The sequence below is a fragment of the Lepidochelys kempii genome, chromosome 3 (assembly GCF_965140285.1).
Source record: "Lepidochelys kempii isolate rLepKem1 chromosome 3, rLepKem1.hap1, whole genome shotgun sequence".
NCBI classification, from domain to species: domain Eukaryota; kingdom Metazoa; phylum Chordata; order Testudines; family Cheloniidae; genus Lepidochelys; species Lepidochelys kempii.
In genome coordinates, this window is record NC_136382.1 from 85031469 (window position 1) to 85048773 (window position 17305).

Here is a 17305-nt window from a genome sequence, read left to right on the forward strand (position 1 = left end):
AGTCCTTGACCCATCCCGTAGGTGAGTAATTGGTCACGGAAGATGCGGACCCGCCAGTAGGCCGCGGCATCCTGCTTCCCCGTCCCTTTATCTTCCCCCATAAGGGCCCTTGTGGCCCGGAGGATTTGAAAAAAATCCCCCCATTGCTGGAGAGCAAGCTGTACCTTGTTGCGGGAGCCACGGACATCCTCTTAAAAACTTCCGCAGCTCTCCTCGCAGATCATGTGGGGGTGGGGTTACGGTTTCCCGGTCATTCCCTGGTGGGGCCCTTGGTGCAGTCCTGTGGCCCACTAAAACGGGCAAGCAGGGTGTGGACCTCCGATTGGGTGCCTGATGGGCTGGAGCTTCTAGGCCCCCTCAAGCCCTGGGGCAATAGGGGGCGATGGAGGGAAAGTAGCAGCCCCTAATGGGTCGGGGCAGGAGAATGCAAAGGCCGCTCCCTGGGAGTCATCGATTGGAAAAGGGAAGGAGACAGCCCCGGGGGCGGCGATAACATCGCAGGAGGTAGACTGGATAGGGGTAGGGGCAGGGGCAGAGGCAAGATTCTAGGTTTCAGGAGGTGAGCAGCTGGATGGTGGCGCCTCCCGATCAGGCTCGAGGGTTCAGGGGGTGGGGAGGGAGCTCTCAGTGATACCGGGCGCGGGCTCCATGGTGAATTTAGCGGCTACAGCACCAGGAGGTGGATTATCTTCTGTTGCGCCCCTGCCTGGGAAGGAAATCAATTGCTCCGCACCAACGGGGGGTGCCCCTGGCGGCTCGTGTCCCAGTCGCGTCGCGCCGGCTGTCACCTGAGCAGGCTCGGTGGTCATCAGCGGGGTGCCATCAGCGGCCGGATCGATGGAGGAGTCCAGGGGCTCCTCGGAGGTGGGAGTAGAAGCAGCAGTTAGGGGGAGAGAGCATGGGGAAAAGAGGAGTGGAGTGAGGTCGTCCACATCGAGGTTTGCTGGCAAAAGGTCGTCCTCCCCTGGGCGACCGGGGTCAGATCTAGGGCCTCGATCTCCTCGAACGTGGAGGAGAGGACACTTTCCATCGCCCTGGGGTTCTCCCCGCTGGCACCTGCCATGATGGTTGCCTCAGGGCTCACAGGGACTTCGGGCAGTATCAGGACAGAAAGGGCTTCCTTGAGGGTCTTGGAGAGGAGGGTCTCCCGTGGAGGGGAGACACTACCTTCCGATGCTACCACGTCTTTCCCGGCTGACACCAGTGGATGGGACGCACTCGTGGGCAAAGCGGAAGGTTCGGCATCGGTGCCCCCCTTCCTGGTCTTCCGGGGGGGCCTCCGCCTCGGGTAGATGAGGCGGAGCTCCAGCCTTCTGCTTGCCTCACTTCCCCTGGACTAGGGCCCAGCCCTCCATGGCATCATCTGGGGGCTGGTTAGCAGGGTTCGTATCAGCGGGTAAAGGCAATGGCTCAGGGGTTTGGGGGGGCGGTAAGGTGGCATAAGGGAGGGAGGATTCTCCCTGGGGCAGGCTCTCTCCCATGCCTGGTGGTATCTCTGCCACACCCTCCTCCATAGGCCCTGCCAGATTATCAGCAGCGGGGGCGGGGCTCTCCCGCGCGTCTGGGTGTTGTAGGAGAGGTGCCCCTTGGGCCTGAGCAGGAGAAGTGGTGGTCCAAAGAGGACGGGGGGCGAGTTCGGGTATCGAGCGGCCAGGGGCGTCGGCAATGATGGGGCCGATGTCCTGCCGGGTCTCGGAGATCCCAGATGCCCCTCCTTGCTGGGCTAAGGGGCAGTCCCTCTGGACATGCCCTGACACCCAGCAGAGGTAGCACCGGGCTTCCCCCGTGGAGAAATACACCCGGGAACGGGCCCCCTGGTGGGGGACTAGGAAGGACCCCTCGAGCGCCTCTCTGTCACGCGCCGCCGACGGCAGTAGAAGCTGCAGTTGCCAGCGGAAGGAAAAGATGTGACGGAGGGTGGGGTCCTTGCAGCCCAACAGGAGAGGGCTGATGACAAACAGGTTTCCCCAGGGTGGAAAGGGCGGGTAACAGGGCAGCACTGGGGAGAAAAGGAGGGACAGAGGTCAGGACCAGGCGGACGCCCAGGTCCTCTAGCAGCTCTAGGGGGACAAACACCCCTCCCACTGCCAGGCCCCTCTCCACCACTTCCTGGGCGGCAGCCTCCAATGCTAAGAAGAAGACAACCTTCCCATACATTTTGGAGGCCGCCACAATGGCCAAGGGCCCCACCACCCTCGCCAACGCCCACATGTAGGTCTCCACGTGGGGTGAGGCAGGCACCAGGAGGCATCGGACTCCATGCTTCCTTGTCATGGTGGGAAAGGGGCCCCGGCCGCTATTGATGGTGGCGGAGGTGGTGAGCGGGAGAGACGACGAGGCAGCAGGCAGGGGGGTTGCCGCCACCCGGGCATACATCCTGGGGGCTGAGGGAGGGACATCCGCAGAGCTGGTGGAGGGGGTAGCGGGGCAGGAAGCCATGGTCGGTGGCGGGGCTGCAGCAGTGGGGGTGGCCCCTGCCACGGAGGGCCTGGTGGTTTTAGCGGGGCCCTTCCCCTTCTTCTTGCCCTGGCCTTTCCCGCCGGCTGGGGCAGCTTCCCTGGAGTCTGGGGAGGCAATGGGCATGGCAGCGGTGGAGGTCACCCCGGTGCATCCATTGCCGATGCCCCAGTGGGGGCAGTGGCAGGTGATTGACAGGAGTTGGGGTCAGGTAGAAAGGGACAAGCTGTGGGGTGGACAATTCGGGGGGGGGAGGGGGGAAGGGGCACATGAACCACCGTACGCTTGTCCAGAGAGTCCTGTTTGGTTGGCTGGTGCTTCTGGCCCACGTGGTGGAATCAGGGCGAGCAGCTAAGTCCAGAGACAGATGTTTGACAGCCAGCAAAGATGGTGGAGGAGGCAGTTGTGAAGATGGTAGCGTGGGGGTTGGGAGGACACAGATGGATGGGGGGCAGCTCCGTGCCACACCCCCTGTGTCCCTACAAACACAGTTAAGACACAGTCAAGGCCTCCCCCCACACGAGAGCACAGTTCGAAAGTTACTCAGTCTTAGGCCCTCTCCATGGCGAGTTTTTCCTCTGGTAGACGGCTTTGTTCCCTGGGTGGCGTTCTTCTGGTAGGCCGTTTTTTCTCTGCTTGTTCCGGGTCGCAGCTGCAAACATTCCAGGGATGCCATAGCGAATGATAAGAAATTCTCTCAGCCAGAGATGGGTCCGCAGACAAAGAGCAAGTGTCTGAGTCTGGGGGCTGGGGCTTCCACTCCCCCCTTCTGGGGAGCAGGTCAGAAGGCCCCCCCTCTCTCAGAGGGTGGTTCAGCTGGAACAGCAGCAGCATCCAACGGCAAGTGGGGTGGGGGTGGGGGGGCTAACGGCCGGCCGGCAGCCGGTCAGCACTCTAGCAACAGCAGAGAAAGAAAAAAAGAACAAGAAGAAAGGAGGGAGAGCATCTGGCCTGGTCGGGGGCTGGGGGGGGGGAACCAATAGCAGGGGCAAAAAGCAAGAAAAGCCTAGGCCAGAGGGCAGCAGCAGGAGAGCAGGTTAAGTAGGTCCCTTTTCCCTGGGTAAGGTAATAGGGAAGGTTTTTTTTTTCACCTTATAGACTAACAAATTTATTTGCGCATAATGTGACAGGGTCAGGCCAGATGGCTACAGGAGAGTGAAAGAAGGCAGATACATTAGCCCCAGGTTAAGTAGGTCCCTTTTCCCTGGGTAAGGTAACAGGGAAGGTTCCAGAACAATCTGGAACCTTCTGGGGACAATTAAGACAGGCTGATTAGAACACCTGCAGCCAACCAGGAAGCTGCTAGAATCAATTAAGGCAGGCTAATCAGGGCACCTGGGTTTTAAAAAGGAGCTCACTTCAGTTTGTGGTGTGCGTGTGAGGAGTAAGAGGTGCGACGAGCGAGAACATGGACTGTTGGAGGATTGAGGGGTAGAAGCATTATCAGACACCAGGTGGAAGGTCCTATGGTGAGGAAACAGAAGGTGTTGGGAGGAGGCCATGGGGAAGTAGCCCAGGGAGTTGTAGCTGTCGCATAGCTGTTCCAGGAGGCACTCTAGACAGCTGCATTCCACAGGGCCCTGGGCTGGAACCCGGAGTAGCTGTGAAGCTCCAAGGCAAGCAAATCCGCCAATAAGTGCAAGACCCACCAAGGTAGAGCAGGAACTTTGTCACAATACTGTGAAATCTGGCATTGAATCTTTGAGCCCAAAAACATTTCACATATTAAGAAGTCAAGTTCCAAAAAGAAAACAGTTCAACCACACAAAGATGTCAGTTTTAAAGTAGGCAGCTGAGAAAAAGGTTACCTTTTAAATGGTCAAATTAAACAAGACAGTGCTAGTTTGATATCCCCTCAAAGCTCCTACATATGGCTTTATGAACTGCAGTGATGGGGTGGAGCCTCAGGGGATAATCCTGCAAACCCTCCACATATAGAAGACCTGCTGAAGTCAAGGGAAGTTCCACATGCAGAGAAGAGGGCTGATCCTTCTGTAGCTGAAAAAATTCTTATTCTGTTTTTTCCCCCTCACATGTGAAATTATTTAGATCAGATGTCTTTGTATTAAAAAAAGTGGGATGACTTAATCTATATTTGCATTGAGGGAAATAAAGTTAAGAGATTTTATTAAAACAGAAATTTTAGCATGATTTGAACTTAAAGCCTTCAAAATGTGACAAAGACATTTTATTTGATATGTTATAAAGCCTCTAGTCGCCACAAAATCTCAAGGTTTTTTTGGCCACCAGAGGGCTTCCATATATTCTAATTAATGCACTAGAAACAAATTGAGATTTACAAGGGAAATAGCTAACACAAAAATTGAAATCTGTTTATTCAAAAAGAAGATTTACTGAACATGCATAGTCCATGAAAAAAAATCCGCCTAATCATGGATATTATTATTAACATAAACAAAGAAGGGGAATCGATAGCTCAGTGGTTTGAGCATTGGCCTCCTAAACCCAGAGTTGTGTGCTCAATCCTTGAGGGGGCCATTCAGCGATCTGGTTCAAATTGGGGATTGGTCCCGCTTTGAGCAGGGGGTTGGACTAGATTATCTCCTGAGGTCCCTTCCAATCCTGATATTCTATGAAAGAGTTGTTTAAAATAACTTTTCTACAGTTAAGATTGTTATAAGCCGATTTAGCCTTCCCCCATTTTTAATTTAATTTAAAGAGTTACATCAGTCTCTCAATTTGTAGGATATATATGGGGCAGAGGCAACATTTTTTCTGCAAAATTTAAGTGAATTGAACAAAGGATTCTTGAATTACATCCTAAAGTACAAGTGTTCACCAGAGTTTAAAAACTATTCTATCTTTTTTGGCCACTTTATAGCAAAACCAATCATAAACCTCCTTCCTTTGCTACAGAATATCTGCTCCAGCAAACTTAGTATAAAACAACAAAAAGCTGCTGGAGACCTAAGCTTATTCTTTTTGTATATGAGTCTCTAGCCCTTTTTCTTGCTGAGATGTCTCAAAATGACATGCCTCCTCAGCAATCAGTTGACAGTGGAACAAAAGAGAATATTTCCAATGATAGGCTCTGCTCCTGCAAACCTTTAGAGATCTTCAGGGAGAGGAAGTGAGGAAGGTAGAGCTGGAGAGAGCAGGAGATCAAAGGGGTATTTCCTATTCCTGTGGACCTGCTGAAGGGTGCAAGATTGGACAACCCCACTGCCTCAAGTGACCCTTAGGATGTTTTTTGGTGGGGGCTTGGTACTGTTAGGATAATAGCACAAATTTGCTTTTATTATTATTTATAATGCAGAAGTGCTGAGGAGCCCAACTCACAGACTAGCAACCCATTGTGCTAGGTACTGTACAAACACAGAACAAAGAAAGACACTACCTGATCCTGTAAGCTGAGCCATACAGTTGGACCCTTGTGCCTATGTGGACCCACCACAGACTTCAACCAGGTTCCACATAAACATATGGATCTGCTCTTGTAGATCATCTTACAGGACTGGGCCCTACTTTGGTCATTAGGTGTTATATTCCCTCCTGAAAAAGAGGAGAAAACTGACTTGTTTAGCACCCATGAAGCTAAAAGGCAGATGCATCTGCCACGTTCAGCAATGATATGTTTCCTGAAAAATTATCACAGCTTGCCCATACCAATGATCTTCACTGTGGTCATTAATGTACTATTTAGAATTTCAGGGAACATAAAGAAAGCTAAAATAAGAAGTATTATAGTGTTGTGATTACAGTTGATATTTACCTTCGATCAGTGTGCATTTCCATAACTGAGCTATTTTTTTAGCTAATGTTTTCTTCCCAGTACCCTTAAAATGAAAAAAAGACATATTTTATTAAAATTAGAATGACTTTGCCATTACTCACATAACAAAATGCAATGAAATACATGTCCTGTTATTATTTCTTTGTAATAAGTCAGGATCAGGGCCTCTGTGCTATGTGCTATAACACAAACCTGCTTAAAGTCACTGGGCAGCATGTAATGTATTTCCCACTATTACTGATATATTATAATTGTTCCCTTTAACTGATTTCCTTCATATTAAATATATTTGTATTTATGAGTAAGGCTATTTTAAACCTTTTATATGAGTTGCTCATGAGTTTCTATAAAGTTTTTGTGGGACTAAAACTTCACATCCTTCATTTCAGGTTACAGTTAATTTTTTGAAGCAAGTGTCATAAATATAAAGGGAAGGGTAAACCCCTTTAAAATCCCTCCTGGCCAGAGGAAAAATCCTCTCACCTGTAAAGGGTTAAGAAGCTAAAGGTAACCTCGCTGGCACCTGACCAAAATGACAAGATACTTTCAAAAGCCGGGAGGAGGGAAAAAAGCAAAGGGTCTGTGTCTGTCTATGTGATGCTTTTGCCAGGGATAGAACAGGAGTGGAGTCTTAGAATTTAGTAAGTAATCTAGCTAGGTATGTGTTAGATTATGATTTCTTTAAATGGCTGAGAAAATAGCTGTGCTTAATAGAATGAATATTTCTGTCTGTGTGTCTTTTTTGCAACTTAAGGTTTTGCCTAGAGGGATTCTCTCTGTTTTGAATCTAATTACCCTGTAAGGTATTTACCATCCTGATTTTACAGAGGTAATTCTTTTTTACTTCTATTAAAAGTGCAAGGGTTGGGAGGATTTTGGGGGGAAAGACGTTTCCAAACTACGTTTTCTCAGGAACCCAGATAAAGTTTGGTGGTGTCAGTGGAAGTCCAAGGGCAAAGGGTAAAATAGTTTGTACCTTAGGGAAGTTTTAACCTAAGCTGGTAAAAGTAAGCTTAGGAGGTTTTCATGCAGGTCCCCACATCTGTGAGTTCAGAGTGGGGAAGGAACCTTGACAGCAAGTTTGAGCAAAACCTTTCTGCTATTTCTGAGTAAGGCAAGAAGGGTAAAAAGAAGGTGGGGGATAATATTTCTGCAACTTTTTTTGCACTTAAAATGTGCCCTACTCTGAAGAATGGCTATGTACAACTTATACTTTCTTACTCCACAGATCTGGTGCCTGTACATATTCAGTCTTATCTGATAACTTCAGTGAAAAATCATTTTTGCGGTGTTTTCACTTATGTTAGCTCTGAAGAGCCAACACAGCTAAGAGTGAACTGATTCTACTAGGTCTTGTGCATCATCAACAAAATTGTTTACTACGTTTCATATCACACAGATGTACCTAAAGGCATAATTTGGCCTGCTGAACCTTTATTATTGATGGTTATGCAAAAGAAGGAAGGATCCAAGAAATAAACAGGAAGTCCTATAATGCCATTTATGGTCACTTTTCAGAGTAAAATTACACTAACCCAAAAATGTCTGAATGTTAAAGTATCAAACATGACATGTAGTTAGTCCTCAATGAAGATTCATAATCCTGATACATTTGAAAAAATAATTCAGAACATTATAAGTGACTGAAACTTGCATCATGAACAAATGCAATATGTACATTTTCTTATGTTTCTATGTTAAAATAATTTGCATCATAGTCTTTATCTTGGCACAGATTTGGAGCAGTGCTGTTAAATTTGTAAGCATTTGTTTCCTAAATTCCTTTAAGTATGTCCCCTGTTTATTTTTTTAGAGGAAAAAGAACCACAAAGGAAATAAAAAGTAAGAACCTAATTTAGTGTAAATTTGCAGCTGAGAATTTAATGCAAAAAGTCAGTCAAACAGTTAGACCCCCACAGCAACATTAATTTGATTAACTTTGCATGTTCTGTCTACAGTCCATACAAAAATGAAGGTTACTTACCTGTAACTGGAGTTCTTCAAGATGGACTCTACATATTCCATTTGTGGGATAGATTAAGAAGCGGTACATCTCATCCAGGATGGTGGGATACAGAATCCTAACTGAACAAGGATTGAAGTACTGCTTTCCCAAACTTTGCATCTGATCTAGACTCTAAAGGCTTGTATACATGGTGGGGGAATGTGTTCTACGTGGGTGTGATTTCTAAAGCACACTAATGTGTTGCATGTTTAAATGGTCAATATAGGCTCTGCTGGTATGCACTAAAGGCTGCCTTAGTGTGCTTTAACATAATACTGTTTTAAGAAGCACTAAGTTAAAGTGCACCAGCAATGTTTACACAGGCCAATTAATGCACAACACATTAGGGTGTTATAGAAATCTTTGAGCCCTAAGTCTAATGAGTGGTGTATAGTGAAAGTATTAATTGAACTCTGTGTATGAATTGTAAGTTGCTCTATTAGAGAACTGTATCTTGTAAACCCCACAGAGGCTACCTGTACTCTGGAAGGATGTGGCCTAACCTATTCAGGAACAGGGATACCCTAGCTTGTATGCTTCTTTAATACATGGTCCCCATTTGGAAAGTGTTTACACACTGACAAAATATTTGCATTTTGCCTTTGTTTTTCTCCTTACAAGAGATTGGGTGATTGTCTGAAATGCTTCATAAGTAGTAAGCTACGGCCCTTTTAGCATCCAATCAATGTATGTAATTTAGCCTCACCATCCTGGCGGTGAGATTTAAGGTAAAACACTGGTAAATTTATAGACTGATCAAGATGAAAATCACCTTAGGCATTGTGATGTTCTGTACCTCATGGGAACACCCTGCACCCCCGTGTTCATCCTTATAAAATGATTGTGTGGTATCCAATGCAAAGTTTGTCATGTCGGGTGTCTTCGGAAGGCTCATGATGCACTGAGCATTGTTGTTATAGTAATGTTATAGGTTGTAATTTCATGTATATAGTTACGAGGCTGAAAATGTGTCCTCATGGCTTGAAACAAAACCAGGTAAAAATTCCCCAAGAGCAGAGAGGCAGTTCACACCTTATCAGGGCATATATGGGACAAACTTAGCTCAGCCTCACAGGAACAAAGGACACTGGCCTACGCAGCAACAAAAGGATCTGTTGGACCCTCGAATGAGTCACTCCCCTTCCCTTGGTCAGTTAGGGACTACAATGAGGTAATGCTCACCTGACCCTAAAGGGGGCAGCAGGGGGCAAAGTCAAGAGGGAAGAAAGAACATGATAAAAGGAAGAGACTTTTCCATGCTCTTCCTCTCTCTTCCACCTCCATCTACAGACATCACCACCAAGTGACTGAAGCGCTGATCAAAGGGGAGAGCCTGGCTGAAGAGCAACAAGCTAGCCTGTGGTGAGAAGCTTCTAAGTTTGTAAGGGCATTGAAAGTGTTACGATCAGCTTAGAATGCCTTTTGCTTTTATTTCATTTGACCAAATCCGACTTGTTGTGCTTTGACTTATAATCACTGAAAATCTATCTTTATAGTTAATACATTTATTTGTTTAATCTACCTGAAGCAGTGCATTTGGTTTGAAGCATCTCAGAGACTTCCCTGGGGATAACAAGCCTGGTACATACCAATTTCTTTGTTAAACTGACAAACTCATATAAGCTTGCAGTGTCCAGCAAGATGGAGGTTCCTACGGTTGTGTCTGGGACCGGAGATATTGGCTAGTGTCATTCGGTTGCAAAATCCAAGGAGCAGCTTATGTGCCAGAGGCTGTGCATGAACAGCCCAGGAGTGGGGGTTCTCAAAGTAGAACAGGGTAAGGCTGGCTCCCAGAGTAAAAGACTGGAGTGACCTAGCATATCACCGGTCCGGATAACACCAGAGGGAAACATCAGAGTGGCACAACAAGCAGGGTGTATGTATAGCTTGTTACTCCAAGTGAAGTTCATGCTTTAAGCACTGATATTTGTAATTTTAAGTGAGTCTTAAGTGCAGTGGCTAAGAACAGTCAGGAGGAGGTCACCGTTTTGTTATTTTCTGTTTATTTTGGGTGAGGGAAATAAGCACAAGAAAGCAGAAAAATGACTACAATTGAGGCAGCTTCAAAACTAGAGCTGGCCAGACTGGAAGCTGCAGAAAAGGAGAGGGAGCACCAGAGATGATTGCAACTGAAAGAACTGGAAATAAAAGAAAGATAGAGAGGAGAAAGAGAGAGAGAACATCAGCTGGACCTGCTAGAGAAGCAGAACCAGAAGCCCCCGACCCCAACAAGTCCCAAAAATCCACAAGTGGGACCACTTATGTCCTGCATACAGTAAGGAGGATGATATTGCTGAATATCTGACTACCTTCAAAAGGCTGTGTGTAATACATGAAATCCCTGATAAGAGTTCCTACCCTGATTGCAAAATTCACTGGTAAAGCTCGAAATGTATTCAATGAACTGTCTATTGAAGATGCTTTAGACTATTGTAAATTTAAAGATACTGTTTTGTGAAGTTTTAAGATTACCCCTGGAACATATAGAGTTAAATTTAGGAATCTTAAGAGGGATATTGGTATGAGTAATGGGGAATATATAAACAAAATGAAAGATTTGTTGGGAAAATGGGTGAGGGGTAAAGAGGTGGCGAGTTTTGAGGGAATGTTGGATCTTGTTGCTCAAGAGTATTTCCTAAGCATATGTAAGGCTGATGTAAAGCAGTGTCTGTGGGACAAAGATGTAAAATCTGTGGATGAGATGGCTTTTTTAGCTGATGCCTTCGAACAGAATGAGGCGTCTATTGAGTGCAGGCCACAGAAAGAGGGGTTTAAAACTGGTGGAAAGGGAGGATCCCATTTTACCCCTGGGAAGAGAGAAAGGGGCTGGGAGCCTAAACATTCACTTACCCAAAAACATTCCTCTAACCCTCATCCCAAATCTCCTGTAAAAGCAGAAGAGCCCAAAAGGTGCTATCAGTGTAATTCCACTGATCTGAGGAATAAATGCCCTGTGCTAGGAGGAAGCAGGCAACCAATAGCTCATGTTAGTTCTGCTGTCCTCAACACAGAAAACACCCAATCAATTGAAATCTATCATATCAGTTTTGTGAGATTAGTCTCTGCAGAACCAGCTATGGAGCATGTTAAGGCTGTCCAAATTGATGGCAGGGAATACTTGGGGCAGGGGGATACAGGGGCCCAGATCTCTCTGGTTAAGCAGTGTGTGGTCACAAAGGCCAGTATGCTACCTGGCCAAATGGCAGAGATTGAGAGGGTGGGTGAAAGCAGATTCCTCATACCACTAGCTAAAGTCCACGTGGTGTGAAAGGTTTGGAAAGTGTTTTGACTGTGGGGGTAATGAACACCTCCTAGTTGACCATTCTGCCATTCAGGCTTCTGACTTGATTATAAGCGTAGTTGAGGTGATGGCTATTATCAATGCTGTCTTAACAGAAAAATAAAAGAATGTACAATCTTCCATAGGTTCAAATGAACATTGCATTAATTGCACTATGTTTAAATGCCAAGAAGGTCCAGGTTCACTCACCAGCAGATATAGATTATTAAGATGCTTTAAGAATCTCTTAAATACATCATGAATAAATACCAATTTACTATCTACAGGAACATGGTATGCTGAAATTGTGGACAGGTGCAACTTAATAGATGACAGAGACCTGACATTTTGAAATATAATAAATATTCTAAAATACAACGAATAGGCATAATATATGGATCCCCCTCATTTATGCTAACCCACAATAAAAATCTTTTCCATTTATAATCATAACATTTATGTGTAGACTCTTTTCTTGAATTAATAAGATCTTTCTGTACATCCAATGAATAAGACTGTTACTAGCAATCCCAGAATTCTATCACCCAAACAGTGAGGTGAGGCAAATGAAGGTTTGGGTGTTGCTCTTTATGTAAATAGGAATGAGGTATACAAACCCCATACGGTACATAAGCAGAAGGGAGAGGAGGCAGTCAGACTGATCACATCCCTGCACAGCTGCCAGAACTGCCAATTGTGAAGACATGCACCCACAGCTGGGACAAATAAAGAAAACAAAGCCAGCTATAAAGGATGGGGAACAGAGAGGGAAAGAAGCAAAAACGTCTGGGATAGTGGGGCAATAGCCCCATGCTAGGATGCCTCTGTGAAACCAAGAAGCTGACTGTAAGTCCTGAAGTTTCAGGGCTGATAGACTCAATTTAAGTTAAGAGTTTATGGACTGATTTAACTGCAGATGAATTGAAGGGGACCAGTTAGGAAAAAGCTGGGACCCCTAGAGAGACTGCACTAAGAGCACTTGACACCCCCAAACAGAGGAGTTCTGCTACCCCTACCTCCTTCAGGGACCACTGATGATTCTGCTTAAGTAATCTGCAAAGGTGTTGTTTTCCCCTGACATATGAATTACCACTGGGTGAATGTCCTGCTTTCATTCTCAAAGACTTGTTGTATCTGTGCATGCTTGAAGGGAACGTCCCCCTTGTTTGTTCTGGTAATATAAGGCTGTAATATTGTCTGGTACCACCTGAACCGCTCTGTGCTTGATCTGAGGTAAGAATGATTTTCGGGCCCATCTGATGACCCTCAGATCTAATACACTGACATGTAATTTCTTTTCTATTGATGACCAATGACCCATTAACAGCAAACTGTTTAAATGAGACCCCCTCCCCATCCTAGAGTGGATGTGTCCAAAGTGACTATTACCAAAGGCACAGGAAGTATTAATGATATGTCCTTCATCATGTTTTGATCTTGTGTTTACAACATCAGTGCTAATAACACCCTCTGGGGAATTACCAACCTCTAATGCATACTCGTCACACCTCACTACAGACTAACATGGCTGCTACTCTGAAACCTGTCATTATGCAAGGCACTGAATTTAGCCGTATGGAGTGGAAATCTATCAACTTCATGAAAAAACTCGTACAGATACAGACAGACATCATCTTCCTTTCCAAATGCAAATAGATGGACATCATACCAAAAGGACTGAAGGTAAAAAATCCATTACAATCTATCTACCACACAGACTATGCTGACAGCTTGTGCCACACACTCTCAAAGAAACTGCGGAATCACCTGAAGGGTTAATGTCTAGCTATTCCACCTGGAAGCAGGCGGGGCACACCCTGACTGTTTCCTAGGAGCAATGCACACATTGCTCTATCCAAGGACAGGGCTAGATATGAACCCTGAGAACTTGATTGTTTGGACAGCAACTGTGGGAGGTTTCTTTAGCCTGGGCTCAAGGCCTGAGAACCAGGATTGTAGTAGATAGAGGATGGTAACTAAGCATATGAATCAACGTCATACATTCCTTTGTGTAGCAGTGTGTAATGCTTAGGGGGAGAAATATAATAAAAGGAGAAGGTGGAAGGCAGAACAGCCCATCTCCGCTGACCAGCCTGTTTGCTTGCATAAAGCTGTGTTCTGTCTCATCACTGAACCGCAACAACTGGCGCCCAAACGTGGGGCCCTCAGCACTCACCTCGCCCGGCAAGGGTTTCAGACGCGTCACTCATCCACTTCGTGGATCCCGGTGAGTATTTTTCATTGTGGTAAGTATGGGAAGCTCCCTCTCTGCTTTGCAAGTGCAACACCGTAATGAGCTGCAGTATTTGCTGCGTAAGGCTCAGCATGACTGCCCGGCTCGAGAACTCACTCTCCTGCTACAGGAGGTGCGTGCCAAGTGCCCGTGGTATCCTGAAGCTGGAAGCCTTAAGCTAGCGGACTGGGAGCGATTGGGCCAGACATTGCACAAAGAGCCTCGGGCACCCGTGCAGGCTTTACATGCCTGGCACCTCTGCCGCGACGTGGTACAGCGTGTCGCCTCGGACAGACCCTCCCTCGCGAGGCTGGTGCTCTCGCCGCCCCCGTCCGCCCCTGCAGCCATCCCCCCTCCTGGCGATGCGACACAGCGTGTCGCCTCGGAAAGGCCCTCTCCAGCACCAACAGAGGAGCTGCCGAGGATCGAACTCGGGGTGGAGGAGGCTTTGGATCGACGTTGTCTCACTCGCCGTCTCACAGCGTGTCTTCTCCACTTGTTGCTCTGACAATGTCAGTCCGCCCCTCGAAACCTCAGTTAACACTTCTCTTAAATGATGTTCCTTTTACAGGGCTGGTGGACACTGGAGCTGACGTTACAGTGATTCGTGATCTGGAGTGGCCGGTTAGTTGGCCTACGGTTCCTTCTAAAGAGTTGTGGGGGATTGGGGGTAGCAAACCCGGGCACCAAAGTTTGTCTTGGGTCACGGTCTCTAAACCAGGAGGCCGTGCCCTTGCTACAATCCGCCCTTTTGTGCTCCCTGTCCACCTCAATATTTGGGGCCGTGATTTACTTACAAAGTTAGACACCACCCTCGATATTAACATCTGATGGCCCAAAACCCTCCCTCACCCACCGTGCCCTCCGCCTTACCCTTGGTATGGCAATCCTTAGAGCCCGTATGGATTGACCAGTGGCCCCTCCCTCTAGAAAAGTTAAAAGCACTTCATTCACTTGTGCAGCAGCATTTGCAAGCACAGCGATTGGAGAGCTCCACCAGTCCCTGGAACACCCCGGTGTTCGTTATTAAGAAAAAATCAGGTGCTTGGCGGCTGTTACATGATTTAAGGGAAATAAATAAACGCATCCAACCTATGGGCCCCTTGCAATTTGGCTTGCCAAATCCAAATTTAATTCCTCAAACCGATCAACTTTGTGTGTTAGATTTAAAAGATTGTTTTTTCACCATCCCCCTTTGCCCTCAAGATCGCGAAAAATTTGCATTTACGGTGCCACAATATAATAATCAGCAACCCTCTCAAAGGTATCAGTGGAAGGTCTTGCCCCAGGGAATGCAAAATAGTCCAACCTTGTGTCAGCTTTTTGTGGATCGGGCCCTTGCCCCTTTTCGTGCCCGGTACCCTTCGCTGAAGGTCTACCATTACATGGATGACATTTTGCTAAGCGGTCCCCGGGTCACGGCACAACAGCTTGAATCTTTATCTCAGATTCTCGGCCAAAATGGCCTGTTAGTGGCACCAGAAAAAATCCAACGCTCTTATCCCTACCACTACCTTGGATATAAGGTTTTACAAACCTATGCTGCTCCGGTTCGTCCGGAATTAATTTTACCTCAACCCCTAACCCTTGTTAAATTACAACAGATTTTGGGTCATTTAAATTGGATTCGGCCCTATTTTAGTCTCCCCACTTCAATGCTGCAGCCGTTGTTTGAGCTCCTGCGTGGAGCTCGGGCACCGGGTGCGGTTATTGCCATCACTGAAAAGCATACTGCCTGCATTCGACAGATCAATGCAGCCTTGAGTCAGCAGTTTGTGGACAGACTCCCGGAGGTCCGTCCCTTACAATTGGTTCTTCTTGCCACCCCTCATACGCCAACTGCGGCTCTGTTTGTACCCCGTACAGATACAGCCGTCTCTATTATAGAGTGGCTGTACCTTTCATCCACCCCTCCTCGAAATATTTATCCGTATTTAGATGCCCTATCTGATCTTGTTCGTAAAGCCCGCCACCGTGCAGTGCAACTCACTGGCACTGATTTAGTTGCCATTGTGCTCCCCTTGTCCCGTACTGAATTTGACTCTTTGTGCCACACCTCCTTGCCCTGGCAGGTTGCTTTTTGTGATTATGTGGGAGAGATTTCTTACAATCCTCCAAAAGATCCTCGATTGGTCGTTACCCAAAAGGTGCCATTGGGCTGTCAAAAAATTTCTCAATCCCTTTTAAATTGTTCCCATGCTGTTAATGTTTCATATAATTATGGCCATATCATCCTACCATCAGGATGGGTTTTTACTTGTGGTTCATGCATCTTTAATTATATTCCTGCAAATTTAAGTGATGGCACCCTTTGCTGTCTTAGTAGAATGATACTTATATTGCCTTTTGCTGGTTACAATTGTAGTAAAAGAAGTGTACCCCTTTTAGATGATTATATTGCAGATGTTAAGTTTTTGGTTATTTTGTGTTTGTAATCATTGGGCTTATTTTTTGTTGTTGCTGTGTACAATGTATTCCTTCCTTGTTAAGACTTTGTGAAATTTTGCCCTGGAAAGCTCCCCAGGTTATGTCCTTGTCTGTCTGGGAGTTAAATAGCATGACAAAACAAATTGGCGGCTACCATGAGATGGCCAACTTCAATAAACAAAAAAGGGGAGATGAAGGGTTAATGTCTAGCTATTCCACCTGGAAGCAGGCGGGGCACACCCTGACTGTTTCCTAGGAGCAATGCACACATTGCTCTATCCAAGGACAAGGGCTAGATATGAACCCTGAGAACTTGATTGTTTGGACAGCAACTGTGGGAGGTTTCTTTAGCCTGGGCTCAAGGCCTGAGAACCAGGATTGTAGTAGATAGAGGATGGTAACTAAGCATATGAATCAACATCATACATTCCTTTGTGTAGCAGTGTGTAATGCTTAAGGGGAGAAATATAATAAAAGGAGAAGGTGGAAGGCAGGGGGGGCAGAACAGCCCATCTCCGCTGACCAGCCTGTTTGCTTGCATAAAGCTGTGTTCTGTCTCATCACTGAACCGCAACAATCACCTGATCAACGTCCTCTACAGCTAACAGGGAAAGATTAAGAATGAGCTCTCAAAACTGGATACTCTCAAAAAACCAACCTTCCACACAAACTTCCTCGTGGCTTGACTTTACAAAAACTAGACAAGCCATTTACAACACACACTTTGCTTCTCTACAAAAGAAAAAGGACACTAAACTATCTGAACTACTACATGCCACAAGGGGCCACAACAGTGGTTCCCTTAACCCACCCAGCAATATTGTTAATCTATCCAATTATACTCTTAGCCCAGCAGAGGAATCTGTCCTATCTTGGGGCCTTTCCTTCTGCCCCTCCACCCCCACGAACATGATACAGTTCTGTGGTGACCTAGAATCCTGTTTTCAATGTTTCCGACTCAAGGAATATTTCCAAAATACCTCTGAACAACATACTAACCCACAGAGACCTTCCTATCAAAACTACAAAAAGAAGGATTCTGGGTGGACTCCTCCTGAAGGTCGAAACAACTGACTGGACTTCTACATAGAGTGCTTCCGCCGACGTGCACGGGCTGAAATTGTGGAAAAGCAGCATCACTTGCCCCAT

General features: G+C 46.5%; 1 protein-coding gene across 1 annotated transcript in view; it reads right to left on the reverse strand.

The window, feature by feature from the left end:
• AK9 (adenylate kinase 9) overlaps positions 1-17305 on the reverse strand; it is a 239386-nt gene that overhangs the window by 212687 nt on the left and 9394 nt on the right. The window contains 1 exon segment of the mRNA XM_073336992.2: positions 6191-6254. Within this exon segment, the coding sequence (XP_073193093.1) occupies positions 6191-6254 (64 nt within the window).